This window comes from Talpa occidentalis, unplaced genomic scaffold (genome assembly GCF_014898055.3).
Source record: "Talpa occidentalis isolate TD23 unplaced genomic scaffold, MPIMG_talOcc4v2.1 talOcc4.14, whole genome shotgun sequence".
Taxonomy (NCBI): domain Eukaryota; kingdom Metazoa; phylum Chordata; class Mammalia; order Eulipotyphla; family Talpidae; genus Talpa; species Talpa occidentalis.
This window is the reverse complement of record NW_023601433.1, coordinates 23,413,503-23,430,708: the sequence shown is the minus strand read 5'-3', so window position 1 is coordinate 23,430,708 and position 17,206 is coordinate 23,413,503. Positions and strand designations below refer to the sequence as shown.

Sequence of the window (17,206 nt, the reverse complement as noted above, 5' to 3'; positions counted from 1 at the left end):
CCAGGACTGATAACAGTGTAGCAAATGCAGGCCCCTCAGGTGGGGGATCCTAAGGGCAGGAGCGCAGTCCTGCCTGGAAACCACTTCCCCCAACTAGGCCAGTTGGAAAGACCCCGCTCTCCAGCAAAGTACCCCCCTGGCAGCCCCCCGCCGCATCCCAGCATGCACAGCGGAGGTCAAATGTCGAGGGGCTGTGACCATTGGCACAGCCTCCCTGTGGATTCCTCCCGGAAGCTGCGGGGGGAGGGGACTGGGTGCAACATCCAGTCACTGCTTTCTCGTTCTCCTGTTGAACAACTGGTCGGTCCTTCCGGAAATGGGTGTCCATTCCTCCAAGGTAGCACCCCAAGGGGGGTTCGAGCAAGGGGAGGCTTCAGGTGCACAGAGGCCAGAACAGGAGGACTGGCCCGAGCCAGAGTCTGAGAGCAGAGCAGATCCTGAGGGGGTGACTGGGCCCCAGCAGCTCCCCGCCTCCGCGGGGCAGCCAGAGCAGGTCCTGGAGTCCAGTGAGGGGCAGGAGCCCGACGAGAGCCGGGCTTCGGTGCCTTCCTCAGACCCACCCCGTCAGCCTTCTGAGAGAGGTGATTCACCGGTCCCAGTAGCCCAGGGGCAGCAGCCATCCCCTGGGAGGCCCCGCTGCCACACCAACTGCCTGGAGCAGCCCCTCGCCAGGGGATTCCAGAAGATGGGGCTGGCTGTGGGCTCTCACCCCTGGCTCTTCCTGCTGGCGCCCCTGGTGCTGACGGCTGTCCTGGGCACCGGTTTGATGTACCTGCCCAGGGAGACGGAAGAGAACCTGGAGGAGCGCTACACCCCTTTGGGCAGCCCAGCCAAGGCCGAGCGGCGCTTCGTGCAGGCACATTTCTCCACCAACGAGTCACACCTCTTCTCCCCGTTGCGGTCCAGCACGGAGGTCAACTTTGCCTCCATCCTGGTGGTCTCCAACACTACCAATCTGCTGGATCAAGTCATCTTCTCAGAAATTAGTCAACTGGACAAGGCAGTGCAGATGCTGACCGCGCCCCTGGGAGATGGAACCCAGGTCCTCTACCCTCAGGTGTGTGCCAGGTACCAGAGCACCTGCATGCCCTCCAACCCACTCCTGTTCACCTGGCAGAAGAATAACAACATGGACCTGAAAAGCATCACCTTCCCTATTTACAATACCTCCGCTGCGGCCCTCTACTTGGCCGGCCTCTTGGGAGGAACCATCCTAATTCCCGGCTCGGGGATTAGCCATTTACTCCTGCAAGCCAAGGCCATGCGGCTGCAGTACTACCTGAAGACCGTGGACTCTGAGGACAGCGCGCCAGCCAGAAGTGGCTGCTTGGGTTCCTGGACCAAATTCATGGCATTGAAAAGCGCCTGACCTTGAAGAACATCCAGGTGCCTTGGGCTGTGTTTAGAGGGAGGAGAAGGTGGGAGGGATAAGAACTGTCCACGGATTTTCCACGCATGGCTACTTGGTGGAGGCCTTGACGTGGAACCGGGTCTGCTTCACTCTCTTTGAAGCTTAAGCCAGCTTTCTTCAAGGGACACCAAGGGAAGCCGCCAACCTAGATACTGGGTCACATTCTAGTGGGAAACACTCATTTTACACCCCAGGGGTGGGAGTGTTCAGAGCAGACATTGATCTTCAGGGTTCCTTTTGGTTTTCTAGCCAGAATGCTCTCACTTCAGGTCTGCACTGTTTCTGGAGTCCCCAAAAACTTGCTTGGTGTCACTGGAATGAAAAACAAACATTTAAGCTGAAGTTCCCTGGTGTTTTTGAAAAACACGACTAGCTCAGATTTCTCAAGTATTTTCTAGCATCCTGCCAGGCACCTTAGATGATGAACAAATCTGCTAACACTTTTGGCAAGGCCTGGTGAGAGACACCCGCTGGGAAAAGGCTTTGGATACCAGGCCTTGCTGAAATTATACTTTTTTATTAAATAGCAAAAGACAGCAACCTACTCGTCATTTACAAAAAGCCAAAATTTTGACAGTTATCAGTGATTACACAGTATTAGAGAAAATTGATAATTTGTATACTCAGGAATATTAAATATTGGATTTTTGAAAGAAGTCTTAGAAAGCATGTCATGCATTGGTGGGGAACATTTTTATTACCTTAATTCTAAAATCATAATTCACACTATTTTAATCTTTTACCGAACTGTAACATGTTTTAATCAGTAAGCTATAATATTTTGATAGATCTTGTCACTCATACACAAATATTGGAATTAAAAGTTATTTTACCTGAATGTATTTTTACGACAGGTGGTCTACTTCACATCACTCTCTAGGAAACTGGAATTTGAGGCGACTGCTAGGTCAGTGGTCCCTTTGTTTTACACGGCGTACCTTCTGATCATATTATTTGCAATCGTATCATGCTACAGGTAAAAAAACTTTCATTAGTTTTTAAACTTAAAAATATTTGTTGTAAGATTTTTAACGTAACACGTGCCATTCTAACCATTTTAAGTGTACAGTTCACTGGCATCAATCACATCCCCACGGCTGCGTACTGTCGTGACTGTTTCCAAATATCTTTCATAACCCAAAGGAGGAACTCTGTGACCAGTGAGCAGTGGCTCCTGCTGCCCTTCTCTCCTCCAGTCCTGATTAACCTTGACTCTATTCTTTCTATGAATTTGCCTTTCTTAGATTTTCATGTCAATGGAATCATACATTTTTTTGTGACTGACTTATTTCACTTATCATAATGCTTCCAGGGCTTTTCCTTGTGCACATGTGACATCTTCATTCCACTCGATGGCTCTGTGCTCCATTGTATGTGTGCTCCACAATTTGGTTACCCACGGTCTTTTGTGGGCACTTGGAATATTTCCTTCTCATGACAATCGTAACACTGCAAGGAACATGGTGTGCTCATGTTAAGAGTCAGCTATTTGAAGAACCATCACACTGTTTTCCAGAGTCTACACCCTTTTCGATCACACCAGCAGTAGATAGGGGCTCCAGTTTTTACACACTCTCCCTATAAACCAACACTCATTCTTTTCCCTTTTATCAATTTTACCTGTCTTAGTTGGTGTCAAGTGGTATCTCATTGTGGTGATGATTCGCATTTCTGTAAATATCTGATCATGTTGATTGTCTTTTCAATTGTTTATTGGCCTCTTGTATATCCTCTTTGGAGAAATGTCTACCCAAGTCCTTTGCCCTTCTTATAATTGGGTTGTTTGACCTTTTGTTGTTGATTCAAGTTTTTCCTTAGCACTTTCAATATTTCAGTTATTAAGCCACTTCTCAGCTATATGACTTGCTGATATTTTCTTACTCTTTATATACTGTCTCTTCACTTTTTTGACAATGGTCTGTAACAATTAACATTTTTTTTTATTTTTTATGAAATCCGACATATCTAATTTTTTTGGTACTTGTATTTTTGGTATTATATCTAAGTGTACATTGACAAGTCCAAGGTCATGCACACTGAATCTGTGTTTCCCTCTACAAGTTTTTATGGTTTTAACTGTTTTATTTAGATCAATGATCAATGTCTAATTCAGTTCTGTTTATGGTATTTAGTTAAGGTCCCAGCATCATCCTTGTGTATGTGACGATCTAGTTTTCCAAGAACCATTTATTGAAGAGACTTTTCCAGTTTGTTAGACTTACTACACTTGTCAATCAACTGGCTATATTTATGGATTATTTCTGGACTCCCAATTCTATACTGTTAGTCTGTATGTTTATTTGTATGCTAGTCACACATTTTTTTTTTTAAAGATTTATTTATTTTATTTATACCAGCACTGGGTACAGTCAGAAGCGCAGGAGGGTGAGAGAATTCAACAGAGCCAGATAGGGGAACGGAACAGGCAGACTGACAAAATACACTGCTGAGGGGAGCAGCAGGTGGCACGAGAGTTCTGCGCACCATGTGCGACCCTCACCCAGCGGCCAGGGATCGAACTGGCTCTGCATAAGCTGCGGGCAGCTTCGCAAGCCAGTGATCAACCTCTGTGCCACCGGGGAGGTCCCCACATTGTTTTAATTACAGTAACTTGTTGTAAGTTTTGAAATCTGGAAATCTCAGTCCTGCAATTTTTTCTTCTTTTTCAAGATTGTTTTGGATATCCTGGGCTCCTTGCAATTTCAAGTGAATTTGAGGGTTGGCTCTTCGATTTCTGAAAAAGATAAAAGGAAATTGCAATTTCAATAGAAATTGAATTGAATCAGTAGATTGCTGGGTGATTGACATTTTAACAGTATTAATCCTTTACATCAACTAAGGATGTCTTTCTATTAAATTAGGTTTTCTTTAGTTTCTTTCACCAGTGTTTTATAATTTTCAGTATACACATCTATTACCTTCTTGGTCAAATGTATTCTTAAGTATTTTCTTCTTTTAGATACTATTTAAATAGAATCACTTTCTTAATTTCCTTTGCAATTGCTCTTTGCATGTAAATAGAACAGAGCTGATGTTTATAAGTTGTTCTTGTATCTTGTAGCTTTGTTGAATTTTTTGTAACTAGTAGTTTTCTTGTGGATGCTTTGGAATTTTCATATCTGTGATTATGTAATCTCTGAAACAGGATACTTATATTTCTTACTTTCCAGCTTGAATTCTTTTTATTCTATTCCTTGACAAATGGCTCTGGCGAGCAATTCCAGCACAATGCTAAATCTGGTCAGCATCTCCATGTTTCACTTGTTTGTGTTGTATATGTTTGTTGGTTGGTTTTTTAGCTTTTCAGCTCCAGAATTTCTGTTTGGTTCCTTTTAAATTTTTCGATGTATATTATTATTTCATTCATATATTGCTTTCCTTGTCAGTGTTCTCCTTTAGCATTCTGAGCATATTTAGGACAGTGTTTCTCATAGTATTTGTCTAGTATGCCTTCCTCCTTTCCATATTGCAAAACTACTTCCTGGGTTGGAGCACACACAAAGAGGAAAAGGACCAGGAAATTTCTGTCGGCACAGGTGCTGAGTATAGTCCTAATACTTGCCTTCCTTGGACTTGAATATATGTAACTGATTTTCCTGCTGGTGCTTTTGTAGATTCTTTTGACAATTCGCCCTCCCTCTCTCTGTTATCAATACGACTATCTTATGTTTGTTTAGCTCAGGGATTCAACACATTTGAGCATTGCATATTTTTTGGCTTGGAATGAAATCATTTGGACAACAGTAAGACCTTCCCAAGAGAGTATTGCCAAATTGAACACCATTCTATGGCAAGTAGTGGTATATTGAGTTTGTAGTCTATTTCATATTTGCCATTTTAGAAATGACAAATCTTATTTTGCCAACTATTAGATCAATTTCTGATAAAATCTGGAAAATCTTTCTCCTCTCAAATATACTTTAATTGTTCTTGTGTTTAATAGACATCGTTATCTTTTAGAAAGATGTGTCCTCCTCCCCGAACATACAGTTTTCTAAGTGTAATCATTTTCAATTCAGTCCGATGCTGTCAAGTTATTAGAATGTTCAGAAAATTGGCCATTTTGCTGCCAGGGATGCCTCAATTTGACTGACCATTGGAATCGTGTGAAGAAAATTTTAGACACAATGATTCTGCAGCGTCATTGTAAACCTACTGAGTGAACATCTGTTGATCCCTGGTCATAGGAAATCTAAAGTTTGATCATTCTCCAATCATTTTGATAAACTGCTTCTATCAAGTTTCTTGTAGAGTTCTAGAATATCTGCAAGTGCATTCATCAGTCTCCTACAGTGTCCATTTTCATATCTTTCCTTCACTTACAATTATTAACAGTTGCTTAGAGAACATCAGCACAACTAGTCAAAGTAAAGTCACTGTAGCCAACAATTTACCTTCCTACATCAGTGTCTAAAAATTTTACATAAAAATGCAGAAACTTGTAAAAGGGTTTGAGACTAAACATGTCCTGTGTAGCTCTGACTAATCTTTTTGCATTTGAAGTTTATCTTTGTTATGTTCGTATCTTAAATATTTATAAGTATTGTTTTCAAGAAGTATTGCAAAAGGAAAATATTAATTACATTCAAATTTATTGTAACCAAGCGATTTACTTTTTCTCTGAAATTCGTGTGTGTGTTTGTGTTTGTGTGTGTGTATTTGGGACAGTAAATTTAACTCAAGGCACCAGCAGTTTGAGAAAAAGTGAAACACATCAATGGTGCAGAAAACTTTTATTAAAAAGAAAGTTTTGCTATGTGAATATGGTCTGAAAAAGTCTTTTTGTCACATTCTGTTTTGGAATCAGTAGCTCCATTTCCTTAGTTGTCTCTCCTAGTCTTCAAACTTAGTTTCTTTTTCCTATAGAAGTCCAGAGAAACTTTTATCAATCATTTGTTTTAAAACTGTTCACATAAAATTAAAATATAAAACCACAGATGTTTGTCAATATTTTAAAATGTAATAAAGTTATTGTGGAGGCAAAGTACTACATACATGTTCCTTTTATGTATTATATGACTGCAGATCTTACATCCAAACCTTTAATCCACTTTGAGCTATTTTTTGTGTATGGTAGGAGAGAGTGGTCTAGTTCTTTTTTCTACTTGTGGCTACCCAGTTTTGCAGTACCATTTGTTGAAGAGAACTTCGTTTTTCCATTGTGTACTCTTGACTCCTGTTTTGTACATTAACTGTCCATAAAATTATGGGTTTATTTCTGGGCTGTCATTTCTATACCATTGGTCTGTGTGTCTGTTTTAATTCCAATACATTTTTTGGTCAATATTGCCTTGACTATTTGGGGTCTTTTCTGGCTCTATATAAATTTCAATTAAATTTGCTCTATTTCTTTGAAAAATTCCATTAGAACTTTGATAGGAATTCCATTTCATCTCTATCTGTCTTACTTTGGAGAAGGTGTACATGTTAACAATATTAATTCTTCCAATCCATGAGCGGGGAATATCTTTCTATTTTCTTGCATCTTATTATATTACATTTAGCAATACCTTATCATTTTCATTGAATCGATCATTCACCTCTTAATTTTTTTTTACTTTTATTTCTTATTTTTTTAATTTTTACATCATTGCTCATTTTTGAACAATATTTGCTTCCCCCAGCCCCTCATGTGCAGTCCCCATTGAGTTTCCTTCCCCAATGCACTCGTGCACCATCACCTCAGTCCCCAGTGCTCCTCCCTCCCTCTGATCCCTCTCCTTCCTCCTCCCCTGCAGGATGTCTCTGATTTATAATAGTGTCTTTATTGTGTTGTGTTTTGTGCTGTTATTATTTTTTTACACTGATGTCTTATTGGGTTCCCCTATATTCCTGCTTTAAGTGAAACCATCCGATATTTTTTTCTTTTTCCTTCTGGCTCCTTTCACTGAGCTAATTCCTTCTAGGTCCATCCATGTTGCTGCAAATGGCATGAGTTTATCTTTTTTGATTGCTGAGTAATATTCCATTGTGTATATGTGCCACCTCTTCTTAGATCATTCACCTCTTTTGTTAGGTTTATTTCTAGGTATTTAACACTTTTCGATGTTATTGTAAATGAGATTGTTTTCCTGAGGGCTTTCTCTTCTCGTTCATTATTTACATATAGGAATAAACAGAATTTTGCATGTTGATTTTGCAGTCTCTCACTTCCCTGATCGAATATTTTGTAAAATGTAGTGTTTAGGTTTTACTATATGTATTATCATGTCATCTATGAATAGTGATAGTTTGACTTCTTTGTTTCCAATTTGGGTTCCTTTTATATCCCTCTCTTGCCTAATAGCTCCAGTACCTCCAATACTACGTTGAACATGGGTGGTGATAGTGCACATCATTGTTGTGTATCTGAAATCTTATCCTATTCTCTCCCTGATTATATTACCTGTGGGTGTGGTGTAGATGCCTTTAATCTGTGGCGATATGTTCCTTCTACCCCCTTGTACTAAGAGTTTTTTTTCTTACTGAGTCTAGCTAGAAGTTTTCTATCTTATTTTTTCTCTAAGTTCCAGCTACTCATTTCATTGATTTTTTAAATTAAAAGACTTTTTTTTAACATTATTTATTTATGCATACAAGGTGGGGAGTACAGGCCAGAGGTATGGGGGGATGAGAGGATTCACCAGAGACAGAGCGGGGAACAGAACAGGCAAACTGACTGAAATACACTGCTGAGGGGAACAGCGGGCAAGTCAGGAGATATCTGCTGCAAAATGTGCGCAGCTCCCTGGTCAAGTATCGAACCCGTGACCCAGTGGCTGCAGATAACTTCATAGGTTGTGTCTTACCCTTGCACCATCAGGGAGGTCCTCAATGACTTTTTTAAACTGTCATTTTAAATCCTATGTCATTTATTTCCACTGTGATTTTTATTATTTCCTTCCTTCAACTAGCTTTTTTGCTAATTCTTTCAGGTAATGTTAGCATATTTATTTGAGTTCTTTCTTATTTCTTGATGTGGGCCTGTGTTGCCGTGTACTTCCCTATTGGAACTGTTCTTGCTCCTGGCCAGAGGTTCTGATAGGTTGTGTCTTCATTTTCCATTGTCTCCAGGTTTTTTTTTTTTAATTTCTTCTTTGATTTCCTCATTAACCCAATAGTCATGAGTGTGGTGCTTTATAGTCACCACCTACTCAGGGTTTTTCCCACCTTCCATTTGTGCTTAATTTCTATTTGATACTATTGTGATCAGAAAAGGTGCCTGACAATGATTTCAAACTTCATGAATTTATTCACACTTGTTTTATGATCCAACATGTGATCCACTCTGGAAAATGTTCCATGTGACCTTCAGAAGAATGTGTGCTCAGCTTTTGGGGAGTGTCGTTCTCCATAAATGTCTGGTGGGCTCAAGCGGTCTATTGCTCACTTAAGGCTATTGTTTCCTTGTCTATATTCCCTCTGGTTGATCTGTCTTTGAAGTAAGTGGGGTGTCTTCTACCAAAGACTTCTACCATCATTGTGTTGTGGTCTATGTCTGTTTTTAGGTTTCTCACCTAGTTGTCTTATATATTTGGGTGCACCTTTGTTTGCTGCATGTATACTGATGGTATATCAATCCTTTTGTGATGTGTTGCTCCATTAACCACTATGCAATGACCATTCTGCCTCTTGTTCCCCTTTTTACCTGCAAGGGTTTTTCTTTGTCTGATGAAATATGTCTGTCTCTGCCTTTTTGAGGGTCCCATTCACTTGTAGGATTTTTTCCCAGCCATTTGCTTTGAATCTGTTTATCTTCTGAACTCACATAGGTCTCCTGGAGACAATAAGAAGTTGGATTTGTTTTCAGATCCAACCATCCTTTCTGTGCCTTTTGCTTGGCAAGTTCATTCCATTCAAACTTAAAGTGATTATTGATATAAAGGTATTAGCTACTGTAATTTTGTCTTTAGTTTTCTCTTCTATAGTTTAGTTTCTTGTGACTTTTCTCATGTGAAATTCAGATAGGAGTTCTCTTTTCAATATTTCTTGAGGAGGAAGTCTAGTGATAGCAAACTCCTGCTTTCATTTGTCTGGGAAGTCTTTATTTTCTCCCTCACATCTGAATGAGAGTCTTGCAGGATATATATTCTTGGCTGGCAGTTTTGATCTTTGAGTGTTTCGCATACATTATTCCAGTCTCTCCTCACTTGTTGACATTCCTCAGAGAATTCAGACGTAAGCCTAAAGAGGGTACTTTTACAGGTTATCTGCTTTTTTTCTGCCTGACTGCCTTCTTCGTTCTGTCTTTGCCTTGAACTCTTTCTAGTTTCCTTACTGTGCATCTTGACATAGGTTAACTTCAGCAGGGGACCTACCTTGGTGGATTTGCTTCCAGGCCCTGAGGTCTGCCAAGGGCTACTTCCAGGACTGCCTCCCGCCCCCCCCCCATTAGAGATCACTGATGTCTGCACCAATGCCTGCTGTGGCTGATCTGCTTCCAGTCCTGCCCTGGCTCACTGAGAACTGCCAAGGCCTGCTGTCAATGGGGCTGCTTCCATGAGCCACTGCTGAGCTCACAGATCTGCACCAATGTCTGGGGGCCTGGGGGTGGGTCTGCTTCAGGACCTGGTCTGGAGGCTTGCTGAGGTCTGCCAAATGTTTCTGTGTAAGCACATTGCCAGTTCTGCCAGGCCACTGGGGCTCACCTCACTGCTTAGGCAGGCTACCTGCTTGGCCTGTTCCACTGCTTGCTGGGGTCTCCCTCCTCTGGATGGGCACTTTACTTGTGCTGTAATTGTCTGTTTTTCCTTCAGGAGTCATTGGCCTTGTTCTGTTGCAATCTAGTTTGAACACATGGAGAGGGTGAGCCCAGCATCTTTACTCTGCTGCCATTTTGTCCCTTTGATATTGTTTTTTAAGTGAACTTTCTATGCCTTTATTTTTGTTACTTCTAGGACCCATATGAGATGGATGTGATTTCTCTTTGTTTTCCTGAAAGGAAAACATGATATCCTTTTTCAAATTCCTTTTTTCCTGCATTGATCTATTGTGTGTTCACCAACATGGTGTTTCTCGAGCTCATCGATTCTTTCCATTGCTTCTGTTTGTCTGCTACTGAGGCCCTCAATGAATGTTTTTCATTCAGCTATAGTGTTTCAGACTTCTGTGATTTCTAACTGTAGCCACCTCATATTGCTTTGTTTGTATTCTCGTGCTGGCTCATGTTCTCTGTTATTGGAGTTCCATGGCTTTGTTAGAACTTTTGCCCTAAATCTATGTCAGTCATGTGCTGCAGTTTTGCTGGAATGGGGCTCCCATCTTCCGTTTTTCCCTCCAACATTTGTGATCTGTTCGTCTGTCCCCTCGTTTTTAATTTTGATGGGTTGTAGTAGGGATAGACTTTCAAATCATTGTCTTTTCCCCTGTTGAAGTAACGAGAGAACTGGTCCTTATGATGGGGCAGAAGGTACAGTGAGTGCCAGGGCAGTGGGGCACCAAAGAATCACCCCAATGAATGCCAGGAATTCAAGCTTCCTACGGTGCTGTGGATGCCAGAGGTGTTGCTGGGAAGTGCTCCCCACTTCTTTGCCCACTTCTCAGCCTTAATGTCCTTCATGGCTTCATGCTCACGCTAAGCTGTTCTTGAGCACTTGAGCTTGAGCTTGAGCACTGGGCACAGATTGCAGCTGACATGGGCTCACAGGCAGGGAGTTCTCTTCTCTTTTGACACTCAAAGCCTTATCCTGGGGTGTGAGTGCCTGTCATTAGCAGGCACTGAGCTCTAGTTTACCAGGATTCCTTTGTTGTTTTGGCTTTAGCCACATGTTGGGGTGGCGATTTCTCTGAATATCCCAGTCTCGAGTAGTAGCCTTTCCTATGGGGAGACACAGGTGACCTGACTCAGCTCTCCCTGTTGAGAGGTCAGGATCCAGCTGTTCTATACTGTGAGCCTCCACTCAAGCCAGTAATGCTCATGCTGAACTACCACCCCAAAGCTTTCCAGTTCCTGGCTGTCAACTTGCTGACTCCCTTATTCAGTGCATTGCCAGGTGTCAGGAGTCCCTGGTATTGCTGTGTGTCAAACCCACAACTGTAGGGGTTTCCTTTTTTTAACATTTATTTATTTATGCATACAAGAGCTGGGGTAGAGGCCCGAGGAGAGGGGGCGTGAGAGGATTCTCACTGACTGAAATACACAGGCACACTGACTGAAATACACTGCTGAGGGGAGCAGCGAGCGAGTCAGGAGAAGTCTGCTTGCCATGTGGGTTGCTCCCTGGACAGCCAGGGCATCAAACTCGTGCTGCAGATTCTGCAGATTGCTTCACAGGCTGCGTCTCAGCCCTTGCACCACCAGGGAGGCCCAACTGTAGGGGTTGTTGCATAGCATGTGCCCACCTGCCATGAGTTTTGTTGCCCCAATCTCACTACACAGAGTTTGCTTCATGTTTTCCCTCCCTTGGGACTGCTGCTCCTCAGATATGCTATGGAGGACTGTTTTTCCTTCAGGGGTTTTGGGCCTTGCTCTATTGCAATCTAGTTGAGGGATATCTGGAGAAGGTGAGGCCATCTTACTAGATTCAGCTTGGGAAGTTCGAATGACATTATCTGGATATCAAAAACAGACTATCAGGAAAACTAGCGTGAGTGTGCCTGTAAATGACTCCGTGCCTCTCAAGTCATACCGCAAAGATAGACTGATGCTGTTGGTGGTCAGAAAGGTTCAGTAACAGAATGTTGGCTGAAAGTGTTTATGCATTTCTGTGAAATGGCTTATGAGAGAAAATGGTCTCTCAAGTAATCTAGTGGAATCAGAAGCAGATTGCTAATCCTGCTTGAATTAACACGCATCCACCAGGTTTCCTGATCTCAACACCGAGACACCATAATTGGAGAGGTGGAGTATACTGTGCTGTGTAGAAATAATAGCAATCCGTGCAAAGCACACGTTTATTACAGAGGGAGGAGTGTGCTCTGTTGTGGACTCAGAGACAACCAAGGAGAGTGTTACCTAAGCACAGATTCTGTGAGATTAATAAAACCTGAAGGACCAAAGAATAAGACCTTAAGGGACAAAGGATCATTTCACTTAGATGTGGAATATAGGGAAACTAGACAAAGGGTCAGACAAAGACAAACTTTCAAAGCAACACTTGAAAGCTGACCTAGAGCTGAGACAGCCAGGAAGCGGGGGGATGGGGAGGGTGGCAAGAGGGACAGGGAGGAGAGCACAAGGACTCTGGTGGAGGACCACGGGTGCGCTGGTACTGGGAGAGCGAAGGTGGCCACACCTGAGGGGAGAAATCCTAGACTGTCAAAAACTCAACAAGGATGGAAAACAATGTTGCTTCATTCAAAAGAGAAAAAGGGGAAAACCTTTTGAATTATGCTATTTACACTTTAATGGATATGAATGTGCATTAAGATTTTTTTCTTAACAGGTGTTGGCGTTGATGACATGTTTATCATGATTTCTGCCTGGCAGAAGACCAACATCATGGACAGCGTACAACAGCGAATGTCTGACGTCTACTCCCACGTGGCGGTGTCCATCACCATCACCACTCTCACAAATGTCCTGGCCTTCTTTACAGGGGTAATGACCTCCTTTAAGTCCGTGCAGTGCTTTTGCATTTACACGGGAACAACCTTGCTCTTCTGTTATTTTTATAACATCACCTGTTTTGGCGCCTCTATGGCCCTAGATGGTAGGAGAGAAGCGGCCTGTCAGCGCAGGCTGCAAAGGTCAGAGGGAAACCCGGACCAAAATTCTTCCTCGCTGATAAGGTGCTGCTGCCTCCCATTTAGTTCTTTTCGAACTGATGAAGAATCGAGCATCCATCCAATGAACTTGTTCTTTAGAGATTATTTTGGCCCCTTTCTCACAAATACTAAGTCCAAGTTTGTGATAGTGATTTTATACCTTCTGTACATCGCATTCAGTATATATGGCTGTTTCCAAGTGCAGGAAGGTTTAGACCTTCGACATCTGGCAAGTGACGATTCCTATATCACACCCTATTTTAACATCCATGAAGAGCATTTTTCAGATTATGGTCCCATCGTGATGGTTATCATGACTGAAGCAGTTGACTACTGGGATAAAGACACTAGGCAAACATTGGGGAAATGTCTGACCGCTTTTGAAAACAGTGATTATGTCATTCAAAATCTAACACAGTTTTGGTTACAAGCATATATACAGTATATGGAAGCCAACAACTTAGCTGTAAATGACAAAGATAGTTTTATAAACAACATTCCTGGTTTTTTAGTGCATATTCCAATTTTTACATATGATATTAATATTTCATCATCACATGAGATTACTTCTTCCCGGGCCTTCATTCAGACCACGGGTGTTTCTTCTTCACACAGTAAGAAGAACATGTTATTCCAATTACGAAGTATTGCCAAAAGGTGTGAGATTCCCCTAATGGTGTATAACCCAGCTTTTATCTATTTTGATCAATATTCTGCAATCTTAGAAAACACTATTCGAAGTGTCATTGTTGCAACCATAGCTATGTTCATTGTTTCTTTATTGTTAATTCCCTACCCATTGTGTTCCTTGTGGGTCACTTTTTCTATTGGGTCTGTGATTGTAGGAATAACAGGTTTCATGGGTTTCTGGCATGTCAACCTTGATTCCGTATCCATGATGAATCTTGTGATTTGTATAGGGTTTTCTTTTGATTTTTGTGCACATATTTCATATGCATTTGTTTCCAGTTCTAAACCCTCAGCAAACCAAAAAGCAATTGAGGCATTGTTTTTGCTAGGATACGCAGTGTTACAAAGTGCACTGTCAACAATAATAGGAGTGTCTGTTTTATCTGCAGCTAACACATACATCTTCAGGACATGTTTTAAGATTATGTTTCTTGTCATGGTATTGGGGGCTATTCATGGCCTAGTTTTTATTCCAGTATTCTTAACCATTTTTTGAAGATTTGTTGGAATATCCACTAACAAATCAGAGGCCAATGATAGAATTCTTGACTGCCCATACCCAGTGGTAAAAATGCTCTTTTAAGCATAGTTGATAAACTGAAAACAAATGCATGTTTCCTTGATGTGGAAATCTCATCCCAAGCTGTTCTTTATAATATCCCTAGAAAAATTAATTAGTCCCACATTAAAATATGTTTACTAAATTAGGAACTGTTGTCATCTTTATTTTAAACTATAAAAATTGGAATGTAACCAGGCATATGAAAAAATGTTCAATGTCACTTGCAATCAGGGAAATGCAAATCAAAACTACAATAAGATACCATCTCACACCAGTGAGATGGCACATATTAAAAAAACTAGCAACAACAAATGTTGGCTAGGATGTAGAAATAAAGGAACTCTCCGGCACTGCTTTTGGGATTGTAAACTGGTCCAAACACTATGGAAAGCTGTGAGGAGATTCCTCACCCTACTAAAGATAGAGCTTCCATATTTTCCAGCAATCCCACTCCTAGGTATTTACCCAAAGGACACAGAAAAATGAATTCCAAAGAGCACCTGCACCCCTATGTTTATAGCAGCACTATTTACAATAGCTAAGCTTTGGAAACAGCCCAAATGCCCAAAAATAGATGACTGGATCAAGAAGATGTGGTACATATACACCATGGAATATTACTCAGCATTCACAAAAGATAAACACACGCAATTTGCAGCAACATGGATGGAGCTGGAAGGGATCATGCTCAGCGAAATAAGCCAGAAAGAAAAAGAAAAATACCAGATTGCCTCACTCATAGCAGGCATCTAGAAAACTTAAATAAGGGACCAGGAAAATGAATAACTATAAGAAAGTGAAAATCAAAATCAACCAAAAACTATGAATGAGAGAGACTCTATGGGGGGTGGGGGGCAGGGAGGGGAGGGATTGGGGTCAAAATAAGGGGGTTGCAATTGTATGGGGAATATAAAAATAAAATTTATTTAAAAAATAAAAAAGACACATTTCCCTGTGATTACTATGGCGATTCCAGGTTTAGCACTGCTGGGAAGTCATTGTATGCACATTCTGAACAAAATTTTGAAGTACCTAAATTATCTGTTCCGAAGAATAGAGACAATAACTCTACATGTGTCTTTTAAAAAGAGCAGAAGTATTCGACCTCCCTAATATCATCCTCAAAGCTTACTCTCTCCCCATCACCTATTTTCTTGGCCATCTCCAGCCTCGGGCCTGCACAGACTATTGCCACTTCTTACAGAGACAGTGTCTATGAGTAAGAGATGAAATTATTTTATCTACTGCCACCGTAACCTCTTTTATTCCCTAACCAACTCAGACCATCTGGCCTAAAGACAAAACGGCAAAATCCAAAGGGAAGGACCATCCTATGCTTATTCACAATCAGGAGGCATGGACCTCGACAGACTTTGTGGTGTGGTATATAATCTGCAGTGTAAGAGCTACTTTAAGCTAGACATGGGACATCTCAGTGGGTTTTAAGTGTCATTGGATATAGCTTTTTGAACACACATTATTACACTGAAGGTAACTGAAGATGAAGAAATGAGGAGCTATATGAAGATCAAAGCTTCTATGGCAGGAGCCTGACCTCCTTTTAGGTTTCGAAACCCATGGGGCCTGTTTGTGAAACACTGCATTTAAAATTAAAAAATGTCCTTTAGAGAACCATTCAGCACAGTGTTCGTTGTGAAAACAGAAGAAAATAAATGCTGATGCTGATAGCAGGAAAGGGGTGGGCTAGTGTCAGGACCCTTCTTTCCATGAGGTCACACATTCCTTCACAATGGGTCTGTTTGTACATGCCCCTCCTTCCTTGCTCTAGCAGAGGACTCCTCCTCAGCTTTCTTAAGGCATTAGTTATGAGCTCATCTTCCCACCATGAGGAAAAGTCACACCCTACTCACCATTCATCTCATCCGTGCATTGCCAGCACAATGTCAAAGAATGCATCAGAGTGAGATCAACATGACAGAGGGGAAATGCTGCGAGTAAGTCCTCCCATAAAAAAAAAAAAAAAAGTTAATAGGGAGGAAAAATGGCTGGTCCCTGCGAGAACTGGGAAGCAGAAGATAAATGGGTGACTGACAAACTGCATGAAGAAGAAAGTTGTCATAAGAGGACAAGAAGGGAGGAAAGCTCAGAACCTGGCTACCCTCCCCACCCACAAAGTCAGCACTCTCCGACCAACAGAAAGGAGGAAAACAAACAAACAAGCAAAAACAACCAACAAGAACAAACTACACATCAAGCGGGAATGTGAGTGGAAAGGAACTATTTCAGGCACTGCACCCTGTGAACTGGAACTGTGGAAAACTGGGCAGGAATCACTGCGGAGGTGAGTGAATGGCTCTTGTGCCATTAGAGGAAGATAAGGACTCCGTGGAGACCTATAAATAGCCCAAAACCAGCCCATAAGCTTGTGCAGAAAAGCTGTGCACTTGAAAAGAATATGCAGAATGCGGATCCCAGCTGCCCAGGTCCCCGTGCCTGTGGGGAGATGCGCAGGAGCCCTCATTGAGGTGAATGTCCCTCACCGAGTAATCAGAAACCAAGCACCTGGACATGGGAGCAGGGTGCAAAAGATGCCATATCTGTGGATACTAAACTGGGCTACAGCCCGCATCCTGGATCTGAGGGCTTCAGAACTGAGGGCACAATATTCGGGGTGCAGAATCTCCACGACAGTGGGGCACAGGGCAGACCCTGCACCCCCATGCCTTTGAGGCTCTCCACACCACTCCCACTCTGTTCCCCTGGACCCATGGGGGAGAAAGACAGTTCTGGAAGGACACTAGAAAAGATCTCTGGCGCCACCTAGTGACCAGAAAAAAATCACCAACATCCTGAGAGTTGGAAATCAGGGATCCCAAAACACCCTCAGGCTCTGAGAG

General features: G+C 42.0%; 1 protein-coding gene across 1 annotated transcript; it reads left to right on the top strand.

The window, feature by feature from the left end:
* The first annotated feature begins 316 nt into the window (after window positions 1–316).
* Window positions 317–12,800, top strand: LOC119245163 (patched domain-containing protein 3-like). The gene is given in 4 exon segments (XM_054695463.1): window positions 317–1,307; window positions 1,310–1,386; window positions 2,266–2,387; window positions 12,775–12,800. Coding segments are annotated over 4 exon segments (1,203 nt in total). The 3' UTR covers window positions 12,788–12,800.
* The last annotated feature ends 4,406 nt before the right edge of the window (window positions 12,801–17,206 follow it).